The sequence below is a fragment of the Carassius gibelio genome, chromosome A18 (assembly GCF_023724105.1).
Source record: "Carassius gibelio isolate Cgi1373 ecotype wild population from Czech Republic chromosome A18, carGib1.2-hapl.c, whole genome shotgun sequence".
Taxonomy (NCBI): Eukaryota; Metazoa; Chordata; class Actinopteri; order Cypriniformes; family Cyprinidae; genus Carassius; species Carassius gibelio.
Window position 1 is genome coordinate 16,978,507 of NC_068388.1, and position 17,490 is coordinate 16,995,996.

The following is a 17,490-nucleotide window of genomic DNA, read 5'->3' on the forward strand; positions in this document are numbered from 1 at the left end:
AAAATAGCAGAGGACGCAGAGTGAGCTGCTGCAGCTAAAGTACATAGTACAATTTGTCCTAAACATGTTGAATAAATAACTGGTACGATATAGTTAAGTTTAAAGTAGCTTCTCCGGTGTCAGATGCTCTGACAGACTTGCCCTGTTGAATGCATATGAGATGTGGTGCTTTTCTCAATGCTTAACTTACATTTTACATGTATATTCTCCATCTGTAAATGCTAGAAAGTCAAACAAATGTCTATTTTGTTTTTAGATTGTAATGTTTACAATGGTGAAATTTTATGTGATTTGAACCTAATTTTTGCACATAATATATTGCATAGCCTACATTACATTCACTAAATTTGTTTCCAAATCCTTCAATATTAACATTGTTTGTAGGATATCATTGGGCAGGATTTGAAATATATATATATTTTTTTTAATAAATACAGATTTTCTTTATCCATAGGAAAACATAGAAAGTACCGATATATATATTTATATTTAAAATACCAAGATATGAATTTTTGGTCATATCGCCTACCCCTATGGGGTCAAGTGTATGTTGCTTGCATTAATTTACCTTGTTTTATGATGGTTTCATCATTTGTCCAAGAGGTCCAAAATTTAGGGAGAAGGATGGCAGCTGTGATTTTCAAACATACGCTTGAATCATTTTTGGATTCCTTGTTGTAGGGAATCCACAAGCGGGCCACATTACCTGAGAGAATGGTCGATTTGCTGAAGTTTCAAGCTTAACTGATAAGAATGAAGTGACATTCAGCCAAGTATGGTGACCCATACTCAGAATTTGTGCTCTGCATTTAACCCATCCGAAATGCACACACACAGAGCAGTGAACACACACACATTGTGAGCACACACCCGGAGCAGTGCGCAGCCATTTATGCTGCGGCGCCCGGGGAGCAGTTGGGGGTTCGATGCCTTGCTCAAGGGCACCTAAGTCGTGGTATTGAAGGTGGAGAGAGAACTGTCCATGCACTCCCCCCACCCACAATTCCGTCCGGCCCGAGACTAGAACCCACAACCCTTCGATTAGGAGTCCAACCTTCTAACCATTAGGCCACGACTTCCCCGTGATGGACACTAGGCAGCAGCCCCCCCAGCTGTGTGTTCATTTCTGCTTGCAAGATGTTGAGTACTTTTGTAACTGGATGCATTGTGTTGGCCCACTTTGTCAAGAACAGCATTTTTGTTGGATTAAACCTAAAGGAGAAATCGGCATAATCAAAGCGTATACAACAACAACAACCCAAATTTGTTTACATCAATAGATATTAAGAAAACTTACATTGGAACCGTAAAGAGAGGTGCATATATTCCTAAGTGTGCCTTCTCCTGCATCTTTGCAAATTTGAAAAATTCTGTCAACAGCCATTAAAGTTGAATTCCACCTCGTTTGGTTTGGCCTTAAAAGCTGAAGCCTGCTTTCTGGTTCAACAGCTTCAGCTGCTATAGCTGATCGGCTGCTTTTATTCCATAAAGCTTGACACTTGCCAAAGACAGATCTGTAGAGTTTCTTGTAGTGTTCACTTGAGATAGCTTTTTGGGCATCTACACTTGAGACTAAATTAAGTATGTGGCAGGCACACTTTTGATGTTTTGGTAGATGGAATTCGAAATAACCGTCATGGTCCAGGACTCGAGAGGTGTCTTGGAATTCCACACTATCACTACGCTCACCACAGCCTTCAGAATCAGTGTCATCACTTTCACACCTTCTTGCCTCAGTCTCGATATCATTGTTTTCAACACCAAAAACTTTGGAAACCTCGAAGTTGGAACCACTGTCTGTGGTTGTGCAAACAACCTTGTCACGTATTTCATACTCTGAGTGGATATCACTTTCAAGACTTTCAGGGTTGATCCAGTGAGCAGTTACACCAATGAATGGTTTTCTACCTGCAGTCCAACAATCCACTGTGGTTGCAATCCATTTAACTCATGGCAGCACTCACTTTCTGTTTCATAATCAGAGCAGCTTCAGCTATCTTGGAACATAAAGTATGCCTTCTAATGAGAGAAGTGCCAGGCTGCAGAGTACTAATCAGCTCTTTACATGATGGCAGATCAACAGTGCTGAAAGAATGAAGTCCTTGAATTATGTACCTTAATACAGCTTTGTTCACAGTGACTGGAGACACAAATCAGTGTGTAAGCAAGGAGAACACCATCATTATTGAAGTCTGCCCAGATAACTGCACCACTGGAGGTGAGAGGATTCATGAATATGGGTTAGACGGCATCCTAGAGAAGGTACCACAAGAAGCAAAGGTTTCTCCATAAAGGAACGACATGTAAACTGAACAAGTCGTAAAGGCCCAGATTGACCGACTGAACTGTGCTTAGATGCTGAGCTCAACCACAGGTAGTAACCCTGGAGACATTTAACCACTTGCCAAACTCAAGCGACACACACCTGCTGAGTGTTCTGCAGATGAATACAGCCCTCACAAGGTTTCTACAGCTGCTAACATGTTTGTATGTGTGTGTATATATATATATATATATATATATATATATATATATATATATATATATATATATATACATAGATTCCACAAAAGTTGGGACACTGTACAAATTGTGAGTAAAAAAGGAATGGAATAATTTACAAATCTCATAAACTTATATTCTATTCACAATAGAACATAGATAACATATCAAATTTTGAAAGTGAAACATTTTGAAATGTCATGCCAAATATTGGCTAATTTTGGATTTCATGAGAGCTACACATTCCAAAAAAGTCAGGACAGGTAGCCAGGTAGACCAGAAAAGTTAAATGTACATATAAGGAACAGCTGGAGGACCAATTTGGGTATAAAAAGAGCTTCTCAGAGTGGCAGAGTCTTTCAGAAGTCAAGATGGACAGAGGATTACCGATTCCCCCAATGCTGCGGCGAAAAAAATAGTGAAGCAATGTCAGAAAGGAGTTTCTCAGAGAAAAACTGCAATGAGTTTGAAGTTATCATCATCTACAATGCATAATATCATCCAAAGATTCAGAGAATCTGGAACAATCGCTGTGCATAATGGTCAAGGCCGGAAATCCATACTGGATGCACGTGATCTTCGGGCCCTTAGACGGCACTGCATCACATACAGGAATGCAACTGTAATGGAAATCACAAGATGGGCTCAGGAATACTTCCAGAAAACATTGTCGGTGAACACAATACACCATGTCTTTTGCCGTTGCCGGCTAAAACTTTATAGGTCAAAAAAGAAGCCATATCTAAACATGATCCAGAAGCGCTGGCATTTTCTCTGGGCCAAGGCTCATTTAAGATGGACTGTTACAAAGTGGAAAACTGTTTCGTGGTCAGATAAATCAAAATTAAGTTATTTTTGGAAAACTGGTACGCCATGTCATCTGGACTAAAGGGGACAAGGACATGGGCAGCTTACACATCTGGAAAGGCACTATCAATTCTGAAAGGTATATCCAATTTCTAGAACAACATATGCTCCCATCCAGACATTGTCTCTTTCAGGGAAGACCTTGCATCTTCCAATGTGACAATGCCAGACCACATACTACATTAATTACAACATCATGGCTGCGTAGAAGAAGGATCCGGATACTGAATTGGCCAGCCTGCAGTCCATATCTTTTACCAATAGAAAAAATTTGCCGCATCATAAAGAGGAAGATGCAACAAAGAAGACCTAAGACAGTTAAGCAACTAGAAGCCTGTATTTGACAAGAATGGGACAACATTCCTGTTTCTAAATTTGAGCAACTTGTCTCCTCTGTCCCCAGACGTTTGCAGACTGTTATGAAAAGAAGAGGGGATAACACAGTGGTAAAAAAACACAACTTGACCCCAAAGAACTAGTTAATTATAAACCGATCTCGAATCTCCCTTTTCTGTCCAAGATACTAGAAAAGGTAGTATCCTCACAATTACATTCCTTCTTAGAGAAAAATGTTATCTGTGAGGATTTCCAGTCAGGATTTAGACCGTAATATAGTACTGAGACTGCTCTCCTTAGAGTTACAAATTACCTGCTCTTATCATCTGATCGTGGTTGTATCTCTCTATTAGTGCTATTGGATCTTAGTGCTGCATTTGACACTATTGACCACAACATTCTTTTGCATAGACTAGACACTTTGTTGGCATTAATGGAAGTGCATTAACATGGTTTAAATCGTACTTATATGACTGCCATCAATTCGTAGCAGTGAATGAAGAGGTATCATATCGATCACAAGTGCAGTATGGAGTACCTCAAAGCTCAGTACTAGGGCCACTACACTTCACACTTTACATATTACCCTTAGGAGATATCATCAGGAAACTTGGTGTTAGCTTTCACTGTTATGCAGATTATACTCAGCATGTAATAACCTAGAACTCTATCTAAGACTTGATGGCTGCTCTGTCAATTCTTCATCATCAGTTAGGAACCTAGGTGTGCTATTTTATAGCAATCTTTCCTTAGAAAGCCACATTTCTAGCATTTGTAAAACTGCATTTTCCATCTAAAATTATATATATATATAATTATGGCCAATGTTCTCAATGTCAAATGCAGAAATGTTAATCCATGCTCAAGGTTAGATTATTGTAATCAGTGGCGGTTCTACATTGAAATACACCCTGGGCGAGACCCCTTTCGAGACCATAGGATAATGTTTTATAAAGCTAAAACAGCCTAAGGTCAAATTGACTCAAAACATAATAGAAGGGTTACATAAACATGCTCTTACACACTAAATGTCTGTCATTACACGCTATATCCTCCTAGACCCGAAAAAAAAAAAAAAAAAAAAAACATTTATTTATTTAATTTTTTCCCCCATGTCATCACATTGTTTAGAGCATAGAAACAAATAGTAAAAAAAAATACATTGAAAAATTACATTTTATTCACGTTATGCTATGGTCACTGGGACTCAGTTGTTTAAAAAAATAAAATGACTTTAAATTATATGTATAGGCAAAAACAAAAACTTTTTGGGTTTCAGGATATTTTTCAACCAAAATTTGTATATCAATCTAACTTTCATGGAGGTGCCATTAGGTTACTGCCTCAAATTATATGCATGACACACTTTTAGTTATGACTTGTAAAACTATACTTAGGAAACTATACTTAGCATACTGTGTAGCAAATAAAATGCCGTTGGTTACTTACAGGGCCTAATGTTAAACCAACTGATGGAAATGATTACTGAACTTTTAACAGTTTTATTGCAAAGCACAATATGATAAATTAGATCTCGTGATTGAGTTGAAACCAAATTATTGTTGTATAAGCATAGCAAGCATCATAGCAAAAAGGCTAACAAAGAGTTATACACACCACCAATTAACATTAGCCCTTCATTCATGAAATGGATACTGTAATCATACAGAGACAATAGTTGCATACCTTTATCTTTTGCTCGTTTCTCCTCTTCTTCTTTTCTTTTTTTTCGAAATTGGGCACCTGGCTTTGACCTTTTCTTCTCCATCTCTGTTTATTTGGCACTCGACAATCAACAGATTTCCCATCCCCCCACCTGTCACTCACGACCAGAAGTCAAGACTAAACCAATTCACCTTGATGACCGCATAATCATTTTGTATTACCTAGTTTCATTTGCGGGAACTATAGGCCTGTATTATAACATTATGAATGAAATGTGTGTTATTTGGAAGAAAGTCGAGGTGTGTGACTGACTTTAGCCTATTATTAATTATATTACTAGTGTGGATCCCCCGTCCCCGTCCACCCCCGCCCTGTCCGTTCCATTTGAGAGAGACCCAGAGGTGAAATGTCGCACGCGCCTCTCGCCCCACTCCCTTACACTTCTCTCACAACACAAAGCTTCAGTGGATATTTTCAGCAAGCAGGGGCGCCGGCAGCTGCAGGGAGCGCCAAATTGCCAATTCCACACACAGTGAAATGATATAAATGATGACAAACCGCTTCGCGACACAGAGGATTTTTTGTTTATCTGCTCGTGCTGCCGCCCCCAATGTGTCACGAAAAAATTACGCCCCGGGCGGCTGCCCGGTTCGCCCGTGCCTAAAACCGCTACTGATTGTAAAGATTTATTGGGTGGTTGTTCTGCATGCTTAGTACAAACTACAGCTAACCCAAAATGTAGCAGCAAGAGTTCTTACAAGACCAGGAAATATGACCATATTAGCCCGGTCCTGTCAACACTGCACTGGCTTCCTATCAAACTAATAAAATATTGCTTATAACTTATAAAACCCTGAATGGTTTAGCACCTCAGTATTTGAATGAGCTCTTGTTACATGTTACTCCATGTCTGCTGTGTTCTCAAAACTCAGCCATTTTGATAATACCTAGAATATAAAAATCAACTGCGGGTGGCATATCCTTTTCCTATTTGGCGCCTAAACTCTGGAATAACTTACGTAACATCGTTGGGGAGGCAGACACACTCTTGCAGTTTAAATCTAGATTAAAGACCCATCTCTTTAACCTGGCTTACACATAACACACTAATATGCTTCCAATATCCAAATCCGTTAAAGGATTTTTAGGCTGCATTAATTAAGTAAACCGGAAACGGGAACACTTCCCATAACAGACGATGTACTTGCTGCATCATTAGAAGAATGGCATCTACGCTAATATTAGTCTGTTTCTCTCTTATTCCGAGATCACCATAGCCACCAGATCCAGTCTGTATACAGATCAGAGGGTCACTGCAGTCACCCGGATCCGGTACGTATCCAGACCAGATGGTGGATCGGCACCTAGAAAGGACCTCTACAGCCATGAAAGACAGCGTAGACCAGGAAAACTAGAGCCCCAGATACAGATCCCCTGTAAAGACCTTGTCTCAGACGACCACCAGGACAAGACCACAGGAAACAAAAGATTCTTCTGCACAATCTGACTTTGCTGCAGCCTGGAATTGAACTGCTGGTACCGTCTGGTCAGAGGAGAACTGGCCCCCCAACTGAGCCTGGTTTTTCCCAAGGTTTTTTTTTTTCCATTCTGTCACCGATGGAGTTTTGGTTCCTTGCCACTGTCGCCTCTGGTTTGCTTAGTTGGGGTCACTTCATTTACAGCGATATCATTGACTTGATTGCAAATGAATGCACAGACACTATTTAAACTGAACAGAGATGACATCACTGAATTCAATGATGAACTGCCTTTAACTGTCATTTTGCATTATTGACACACTGTTTTCCTAATGAATGTTGTTCAGTTGCTTTGACGCAATGTATTTTGTTTAAAGCGCCATATAAATAAAGGTGACTTGACTTGACTAGACTTAAACACGGCCTTGTCCCAACTTTTTTGAGATGTGTTGATGCCATGAAATTAAAATTATAAATTTTCTCAGTTTAAGCATTTAATTTGTTGTCATTCTGTTTTGATTCACAATATGTAGTGTCTAAACTTTTTGGGAATCAGGTTTATATATATATATATATATATATATATATATATATATGGACAGTTTAATGACAAGCGAGTAGTTACAACCCTAATACAAATAAAGGTGACTTAAATTCACTTGACTAGACTTAAAATGCATTTAACAAGGAGTTTGTGACACATGATATTCTAACTTCAGGAAGATACATATGCCTTTGTTTTTCATCTGCTTGTTCTTTATTCTCTTGACAACACAATAAATGCACTGCACGTGACTTTCATTTTTGATTGAACTGATTTTTCAAGTGTGTAAATTAATCATTTAATTTCAGTTAAGTTTTTTTTATTTTATTTTTTTTTTTTTATTATTTTTTTTTTTTAATAAATTAAAGCTGCAGTAGGTAACTTTTGTAAAAATATATTTTTTTACATATTTGTTAAACCTGTCATTATGTCCTGACAGTAGAATATGAGACAGATAATCTGTGAAAAAATCAAGCTCCTCTGGCTCCTCCCAGTGGTCCTATTGCCATTTGCAGAAAATACATCGCTCCCGTTAAGAAACAACCAATCAGAGCTGCAGTCAGTAACTTTGCTTGTGTTCAAAATGTAGAAAAATGTATATAATAAGCGAGTACACCATGAATCCATTTTCCAAACCATGTTTTTAGCTTGTCCTGAATCACAAAGGTGCACCGATAATAAGTGTTTATATTCTGACTATTTTAGATTGCTTCGGGGGTACCGCGGCGGAGTAACCCAGTACCTTTGTGATTCTTCATAGACATAAACAGAGAGAAGTAGTTCCGGCTACAATGTTCTTCCGCAAGACGCAAGCAGTTCTGTTTATTAATCGCTAGAGCGTCAAAAGTCACTGACTGCAGCTTTAATAAGTCAAACTGCTTTGTGTTATTGTGTAGGTTTTTCATCAGCTACCAGTGGTATAATCGGTTTGATACTGCACTAGTGTAAAAGTCTGGTCAGTCTAATTTTGCCATAAGTAAGAAAATTAAAATAAAATGTTCAAAATAGTTTTGTATTTAATTGCAGTAAATTTTAATGGAAACGGCATTGCTTTACATGTCAGTACATATCTGAATTCAGATATAGAAGTCATTTTGAAAACAATGTTTTATATTTATGTGTGTTCAATTTCACAATATAACTGTATGGAGCCATTAACCTTTATGTTTTATCATTTATTTATTATTATTTGTTTTTTATTGTATACACCTCATTCAAAATTTGCATTGTAAATCATATTTGTAACATTTTAGAAACAAACCATAAACAATTAATTAATCACACCTCATTTAACAGTCAGTTGCACCATGTGTTTTTTTCATTCCCTTTGTTGTTGACAATTTTACCCTCTTGATATTTATGACACTATAATAGAGTATCTTCCGGGCTTTAAGTAAAGGGTTTCTTATTTGTGTCTTTCCATGTTTGTGGAGACAACTGTGAAATTTCCTCTCAGGTGAGCACATGCTACTCAAATAAGCCTTTGCATCAGCCTGATTTTCAGGTTACAACATGTCACATCTGAATGTCTCAAATACCAGAGACACCAAACCCCTTTTCCTCTCCATCTTCTACCAGGTGCACACACACACACTTGCACTCTCTCTCTCTCTCTCTCTCTCTCTCTCTCTCTCTACATATATATATATATATATATATATATATATATATATATATATATATATATACACACACAGAAAGAGAGAAGTCACGGTTCGTTACAAACCTCGGATTTGATGCTTCAGTTTGGTACAACACAGGAAATTTATATTTTTATTTATATTGAACAGACAGTAATGCAACATATAGCTTGAGCAGCTGTTTTTGATTTTAATTAGATTGTATAATTATAAAAAAATGTAAAACAAAAACTAAACATTTGATTTGGGAAATTATGCCACATAAGAAACCTGCACAAAACAAAAACAGCTGACAGACTGAATGAAAATGCCACTTATGGAACATTAGTGATACAGCATTTCCTTGGACATTATATGGAGGTACGAGGAAAAGAAAATGCCAATGAAGCATTTCTGGAGACTGTCAGTTGCTCTCAAAGATACATTCATATAAACGGAAAATTAAATATTGATCAGCCAAAATAAAACTAAATACTAGTTCTGATTTAAAGCTGCATTTCTAGAACCCCAAACTTTCCCACACTGCTAATTTAAAACAAGCAAGTGGTTCATCGAGCACATGCATAACTGCCAGCGCCCCCATCTGGATCGATCACCTATGACTGTATTTTTCATATATATATATATATATATATATATATATATATATATATATATATATATATATATATATATATATATATATATATATATATTTTTTTTTTTTTTTTTTTTTTTTAAGGCTTTTAATTTAATGTGTTTATTAGATTATTAATTATGGGGAAAAATAACGTGTTCAAATTAATTAATGCATTTGAAAGTGAAAAAAGTGAAAGTCGTGACATTTTCCACGTATGGTAGCCCATACTCAGAATTGGTGCTATGCATTTAACCCATCCAAGTGCACACACACATCAGTGAGACGTGAACACACACCCGGAGCATTGGGCAACTATATATCCAGCGCCTGGGGAGCAACTGGGAGTTCAGTGCCTTGCTCAAGGGCACGTCAGCCATGGGTATTGAGGATGGAAGAGAGACCTGTTCATTCACTCCCTCCCACCTACAACTCCTGTCAGCACAGAGACTTGAACCAGTGACAGCTGTGTTACAGCACATAGTTAAGAAATATCACATGAGCTGTAGGCTACGTGCAATATCACAGGAGATCAAATGTGATACTCATCTTATAAAATAATTCATTAAGAATTTAATATTGTGTTATTTTAGACAAAATGTTGTCTGTATTGCAAAATTTTGCCAACCAAAATGTAAAGACAAATCAGAACTGTTCATCCCTGGGCAACCCACAGCAGCATTTAATTTCTTAATCCACGTTTTGAATGAATTGTTGAATCATTTGGTGCACTGAACCATTGGCATATGTGTTGGCTTTGAAGTAGAGCTGCACAGTACAGCGAGAGCGATTCAAAATAACAAGTAGCCGTATGCTCTCTAAAGCTCTTGCGGTTCTTTGATGTCAAACACTGGTTGATCTGATGGTGATGATCCGCTTCAAATTGAACAAGACTAATAATTCAATGAAGCATTCATAAAAAAAAACCTTTACTTCACCCCTAAATGAATCAGCCATTTGAACGAAGGGAACGCTGGATGGAGGAAGCTGGACAGACTCGGTGGACCCAAACGTATTGTGAGGGTCTGTTGGGAACGTTTGGCTGAGCCCCCTGTCAGAGAGATTTTCAATTCCCTCCTCCGGCAGAGCTTCGACCAGATTCTGACGGAGGCTGAAGACATTGAGTCCGAGTGGACCATGTTCTCTGCTTCCATTGTCATTGCGGCTACTCGGAGCTGTGGCCGTAAGGTCTCTGGTGCCTGTCGAGGTGGCAATCCCCAAACCCGGTGGTGGACACAAGAAGTAAGGGATGCTGTCAAGCTGAAGAAGGAGTCCTACCGGGCCTGGCTGGCTTGCAGGACTCCTGAGGCAGCTGACGGGTACAGGCAAGCCAAGCAGGCTGCAGCTCAGGTGGTTGTGGAGGCAAAAACTTGGGAGGAGTTTGGTGAGGCCATAGAGAAGGAATATTGGTTGGCCTCGAAGAGATTATGGCAAACCATATGACGCCTAAGGAAGGGGAACCAGTGCCCTGCCAACACTGTTTACAGTGGAGGTGGGCAACTGTTGACCTCAACTGGGGATATCATTGGACGGTGGAAGGAATACTTCGAGGATCTCCTTAACCCCACCAACATGCCTTCTGTTGAGGAAGCAGAGGCTGAGGCCTCAGAGGTGGACTTGTCCAGTACCCAAGCTAAAGTCACCGAGGTAGTTAAGATGCTTCTTGGTGGCAAGGCACCAGGGGTGGATGTGATCTGCTCTGAGTACCTCAAGTCCCTGGATGTTGTGGGGCTGTCTTGGCTGACACGTCTCTGCAGTATTGCATGGTGGTTGGGAACAGTACCTCTGAAATGGCAGACTGGGGTGGTGGTCCCTCTTTTCAAGAAAGGGGACCGGAGGGTGTGTTACAACTACAGGGGGATCACACTCCTCAGCCTTCCTGGGAAGGTCTATGTCAGGGTACTGGAGAGGAGAATTTGGCCGAACCTTGGAATTAGGAGGAACAAGGTTTTCATCCCAATCGTGGAACACTGGACCAGCATTATACCCTCACCAGGGTGCTGGAGGGTTCATGGGAGTTTGCCCAACCAGTCCATGTTTTGTGGATCTGGAGAAGGCATTTGACCGTGTCCCTCGCGGCCTCATGTGGGGGGTGCTCCGGGAATATGGGGTACGGGGTCTCTGTTAAGTGCTGTCCGGTCCCTCTATAACTGGAGCAGGAGTTTGGTTCGCAATGCTGGCTGTCAGTCAGACTTGTTCCCAGTGCATGTTTGGACTCCTGCAGGGCTGCCCTTTGTCCTGTTCATTACTTTTATGGACAGGATTTCTAGGCACAGTCAGAAAATATATCTTGATTGCTGTTCACTCCATTAGCGAATGCATTTGGATTAAAATTAAATTGTAAATATAAATCAAAATGTATAGGGGCATTCACTATAAACAACATTTATTTTAAATGTCAAGCATACACGATTACAGCAAAAGTAAAACTAGCAGATTGTGTGAAATGCGCTAGGCTATCTGTGTCTCTCTCATTCTGCACTAATGCAAATGTGTACACACTGCTAATGCTTAGCTTGCTGTAAAATAATTTTTTTTATTATTATTATTCATACGCAAGGGTCCACATACAGGTGAACCATCTTCATGATGCAAATTACATCACCAAAATAGTATGCGCATACGCAATGTATAACTACTGGTTCCCTGCATTATTTTAGGAAAATGTTTTGTGTTTACAGTTTCTAATGTGCCATAAAAATGAACAGTCAAAGTAACAAAAGCTTATAAAATAAATTTTAACATAGAATTTTGTAGAAATAACCTCTGATTCTTATTCTTCTTCCTATTATTATTTTTTCCCTGTACCCAATATTTGGAAAAAAAATGACAAATGCTGTGAAAATATAGGTATTGTATCATTAAGTACAAAAAATGAAAGTATCAATATTGAACTATTTGTGGAAAAGTGGTATCAGTGCATCACCAATATATTTTGCAATGTTAATATAGACATATTATTTTGTTTGTCAATAGAACTTAGATGTTGTTTTTCCCACCATGTGTTGCTTTGTATTTTTTTCAGGCTTTAGTAGGATGATATAACATTTAGGTGCAAATATGCAGAATAGTAAACCAGTGCTTGAAGAAAATATGGCAAATATCTCCACAGCTACAGTAAATTTTCCAGGAGAACTGACATAAGCTGGTATGAATGTGATCCATACAGCACAGAATATCAGCATGCTGAATGTGATGAATTTGGCTTCATTAAAGTTATCAGGCAGCTTACGAGCCAGAAAAGAAAGAATGAAGCACAGGACAGCCAGTATGCCAATATAACCCAACACAGCCCAGAAACCTATAGTAGAACCCAGACTGCATTCAAGAATGATTATTTCCTTATAATATTTCATATTTTTGGAGGGAAATGGAGGAGATGTTGTTAGCCAAAGAACACAGATAAGAACCTGTATAAGTGTAAAGGCAAAAACACTAAGTCGTTGTTTTGCGGGCCCAAACCATTTCATGACATTACTTCCTGGAAGTGTAGCCTTGAAGGCCATTAAAACCACTATAGTTTTCCCCAGAACACAGGAGATACAGAGAACAAAAGTAATCCCAAACGCTGTGTGACGCAACATACAGGACCACTCAGTGGGCCGGCCAATGAAAGTAAGTGAACAGAGGAAACACAGAGTCAATGAGAAGAGCAGCAGGAAACTCAGCTCTGAGTTATTGGCTTTTACTATGGGGGTGTCCTTCTTACTGTAAAAAAGTAAAGCTACCAGCACAGTTATTCCTACTCCAAACAGTGAGAAAAAGACTAGCACTATACCCATAACCTCTGTAAATGACAGAAACTCTACAGCCTTTAACACACATTTATTTTTCTCATCATTAGACCAGTATTCCACTGGACACTGCTTGCAGTTATTTGAATCTGGAAAAGAAGTTGTTTACTATTGTTAGAGATAAAAGGGAAATTATTTTATTTGTGACCTTCTTTGATAAAAAATTGCACCCTGAAGAGCAAAAGAAAACCACAAAAAGAGAAGCTAACCAATTTTCTTTGAAACTTTGAGATGGATTGAAGTTTACCTGTCTCATAACTGATTTCTCCTTCTGCACACGGAATACAGTCATAACAGCAGACAGGTCTTCCTTTCTGTGCAGCCTTCCTAGTGCCTGGAGGACAGCTCTCACTGCACACAGAGCTTGGCTTTTATATATATAAAAAATAAATAAATAAATAAATATATATATATATATATATATATAGTTATGTATACTTTTGTGTGTTTGAGTGTGTGTGTGTGTGTGTTTCAACACCATCTACTTTTGCGTTTTCTACTCTATCAAAGTATTTAACTTTATTTATTTGTGGAAAAAAAATTGCTTGAGGTCACTGTTATTGATTTACTTCTTTTTTTCTTAATAATAATAATAATAATAATTTACTTATAGTGTAATACCCTCCTTTTGTATTAGATGTCAGTAATAGCTTTTGCATTTTTCTGATTTTGGCAGGATGGCTACCCAGTTAAAATTCTAAATGTTATTAGCATTTACCTTCAGCTTTCCTCCAGCCCAAAGTATGTTTTCAGTGTTAACCACAAATCGTGTGTCAATGGGCAGTGAAGCATCATAGTATCCCACTGGTTTAAATTGGACTGATCCATCAAAATCCTTCTGCCAGTTCACAACTTCATATCGGGCTACTGTGGCACCAGTGCTGTCAAAAAACACACAATCTCCAAACTTTACAGTGAAATTTACCTTTTTCAGAGCCTCAACCACCTAGTGAAAAGACAAATTAGATGTAACTGGAAAATTGTAATACAATGTCAACCAGTAACAATTTATAATAACTTTATAAGTCATTGACAAATATTATATAATGTTAAACAAATTATTAGATATGTTCACATATCTAGAAACATGAGATAATGTGCTTGTTAATATTTTCTACATTTAATAAACAGTATTACCTTACAATCAACAGAAAATTAATGGACATAACAATGCTGAGAATGTCATTAAACCTTTAATTCATATGATCATGGACTTCTTGAAAATCTACAAATGATTTTAACAAATGTTATACAATGATTAAAAGCTTTAGCTAATGTTCAACAATTTTGCTGCTATTTAGTTGTGATATGGGTAAGGATAGGGTTTAGTCGTATGGGTAGGTTTAAGGGTGGGGTAAGGGGTCAGAAGTGTAGATAGGTTAATTTCATTACTATAAAGGAACGTGGTTCAATTATTATATTATATAATGTTTTTAATAAATAAGCAAGTATTTTCTTTAAAAAAATAGATTTGTTTTCTCCTGATATATGATATATATCTGATATATGATTCAAATGTTGAGGCAATAAAAACATGTTTTTCACCAAAATTACAATGTGTTAAATCTTTAATAAGCATTTACTTTAACTTAACTAACCACCCTTTACACAAATGTTGTTACAGCTGCTTAAAGTCAAATTCCCATAAAGGTTCTGTATGAGTAATAAACATTTATAAAACGTACAGATGATGAATAGTTTCCACTTTAGATTGGGTACTGCAAAAATAATGAACCAATAATTAATACATGATTTGTTAAGGTGTGGAAATAGAAGAGTTTATGATTATGCGTTAACAAATAATATGATAACATGAATTCAGTGAATAGTAAAGCGCTTAAAATTACTTATTAAGCTCTTTTTTCACAACATTTGTAAATGTAAAAAAAAAAAGTACATTAACAAATAAGTTTGTAATCTGTGGTATAATTTGTTAAAATTGTTTAAAGATTTTTAAAAGGTGCAGGATCATATGAATTAAAACATTAATGGCATTTGAAAGCATTGAATCATGATCAGTTAAGTATTATACGTTTGTATTATGATTAAATACGCTTTCTATTGATGTATGATGTATTAGGATCAGACAATATTTGGCAGAGATACAACTATTTGAATATCTGGAATCTGAGGGTGCAAAAAAAATCTAAATACTGAGCAAATCACCTTTACATTTTTCCAAATTAATTCTTAGCAATGCATAAAACGAATCAAAAAAATATATTGATATACTTATGGTAGGAAATGTACAAAATATCTTCATGGAACTTGATCTTTACTTAATATCCTAATGATTTTTTGCATAAAAAAAAAAAAAATCTATAATCTTTTTTTTTTTTTTTTTGGCTATTGCTAAAAATATACCCCAGTGACTTAAGACTGGTTTTGTGGTCCAGGGTCATAAATAATCTGTTAGGCATTATTTAATATTTGTTAATTATTTGTTAATGGACGTTGCTACTAAGTTTCACCTACTTAATTCTATATATTTGGCTCAATTATGATTTATTCATTTATTGATTTATTTACCTGCTGTGGTTGTATTTTCAAGCCTTTCTCACAGCCTTCTTGTGTTTTGCACTTGAGGAGACTGTGTAATGAATGAGCCACAGCATAAACTGCTTTGTAGACGTTGCTTGAAAATCTGTGTTCAGGCACATCTTCATTATAATTTTTCAGCAAAAGCAGATCCTGATAACTGCTGCAATTTACTTTGATCTGAGAATCATTCCCTTGACCGTGTGAGCATGGAAAAGCTGTGTCCCAGAATGCTTTTATAACATAATCGGCAAAACCTTCAATATTGACTTTTCTTATTGCAAACCCCAGTGAGCCTCCAAGAACACGAAATGTTGTTGGAGTGATCAAAGTCTTTGAAGTTATCCATGCCTCCACACCAACCATTTGGAGGCCCGTTATGTTCTGAATACTTAACTGTTCAGTTAATAAACCCATCTCAAGAAATGACACAAATGCAACAATCACTTTTACGGTACCTGTTTTTATTGTGTCTACCACTTTTTTAAGTTTTTCAGGCTCCGTTCTGTAGAATTTCACAGAGTACTCCACACAGATACCTTCTTTCTGAGCTGTATTAAGAAATATGGCCATTCCATTGTTTCCATAATCATTGTCACTGTTCACAGCTCCCACCCAAGACCAGCCAAAGTGCTTGACTATGTATGCAAGTGCTCTGCCTTGGTGGTAATCACTAGAAATAGTCCTGAAGAATGAGGGGTACTCTTTCCTATTACTAAGACACTCACAGGAGGCCGCATGACTTATCTAAAAAAAAATAATAATAACAATAATAATAAATATATATATATATTTAATATTAATAATCAAAAATAATAATAGAGGAAACAATAAAATGTTTCCACAATATGTTGATCAAACCTATTTTAATTATCACCTACCACTGGAATTTTAAAAGGTCCTGTAGTTCTGGACAAAATCACTGTGGCAGAAGACTCTGTTTCTCCTATGATAGCATGTATAGGAGGCTGTCCCTTGCATGTGTCTCCAGCTTCAATCTCTAGACCATTCATTAGTCCGACAGTTGCACTCATAGAAGACATTCTTGAACTACAGGTATCATAAATTCTGTAGCCAATAGAAATATTTGGGAGCAAACTTTCACTTTTGTTAATCTCTTCAATGGCAAAGATCATGATTTGAGCTAGCCGAAAATCTCTCAGATTCACACTGTGAAAACAGTAAATCAGCAAATATCAACTAAATGAATAAACAGATAAAGACAGTGTTGAAGTAAAAGACATGCATAAACACAGTAAATTCCATATACCATAATAACAAACCTGGAGCATGATAAAAACTGAGGTTTTTGTGTAAACTTGAATGAAGATGATGTCTCTATGCTGTGTACTGGAAAAAGTGCCCCAATAGTTACGTCTCCATCCTTGAAAAGCAGAGGGTGCTTAGATTCTCCCATCATTCGGCAAGGAGTGTTTCCTACCTTTGCTTGAAGCTGAAAGAAACACAGGAGAATGTAAAGAAACAGAAGCATCTCAAAGACTGAGCTCAA

The 17,490-nt window shown here is 37.3% G+C and overlaps 1 protein-coding gene across 1 annotated transcript; it reads right to left on the minus strand.

Moving 5' to 3' along the window:
• Window positions 1-12,617: 12,617 nt before the first annotated feature.
• On the minus strand, window positions 12,618-17,490 carry LOC127933939 (extracellular calcium-sensing receptor-like). The gene is made up of 6 exons (XM_052531077.1): window positions 17,264-17,490; window positions 16,862-17,150; window positions 15,972-16,727; window positions 14,161-14,388; window positions 13,690-13,810; window positions 12,618-13,531 (listed from the first exon to the last, which is right to left on the minus strand). The coding sequence occupies exons 1-6, from the start codon at window positions 17,470-17,472 to the stop codon at window positions 12,618-12,620; spliced, it is 2,517 nt and encodes an 838-aa protein (XP_052387037.1). The 5' UTR covers window positions 17,473-17,490.

What these genes read in the sequence shown, in the direction of transcription:
- LOC127933939 (XM_052531077.1), bottom strand. Translation starts at nt 17,472, where the DNA reads ATGCTTCTGTTTCTTTACATTCTCCTGTGTTTCTTTCAGCTTCAAGCA. An exon ending in TGAAAATACAACCACAGCAG is followed by an intron (nt 14,389 to 15,971) that starts GTAAATAAATCA and finishes TCTTTTCACTAG; the next exon opens with GTGGTTGAGGCTCTGAAAAA. An exon ending in GGGCTGGAGGAAAGCTGAAG is followed by an intron (nt 13,811 to 14,160) that starts GTAAATGCTAAT and finishes TATATATAAAAG; the next exon opens with CCAAGCTCTGTGTGCAGTGA.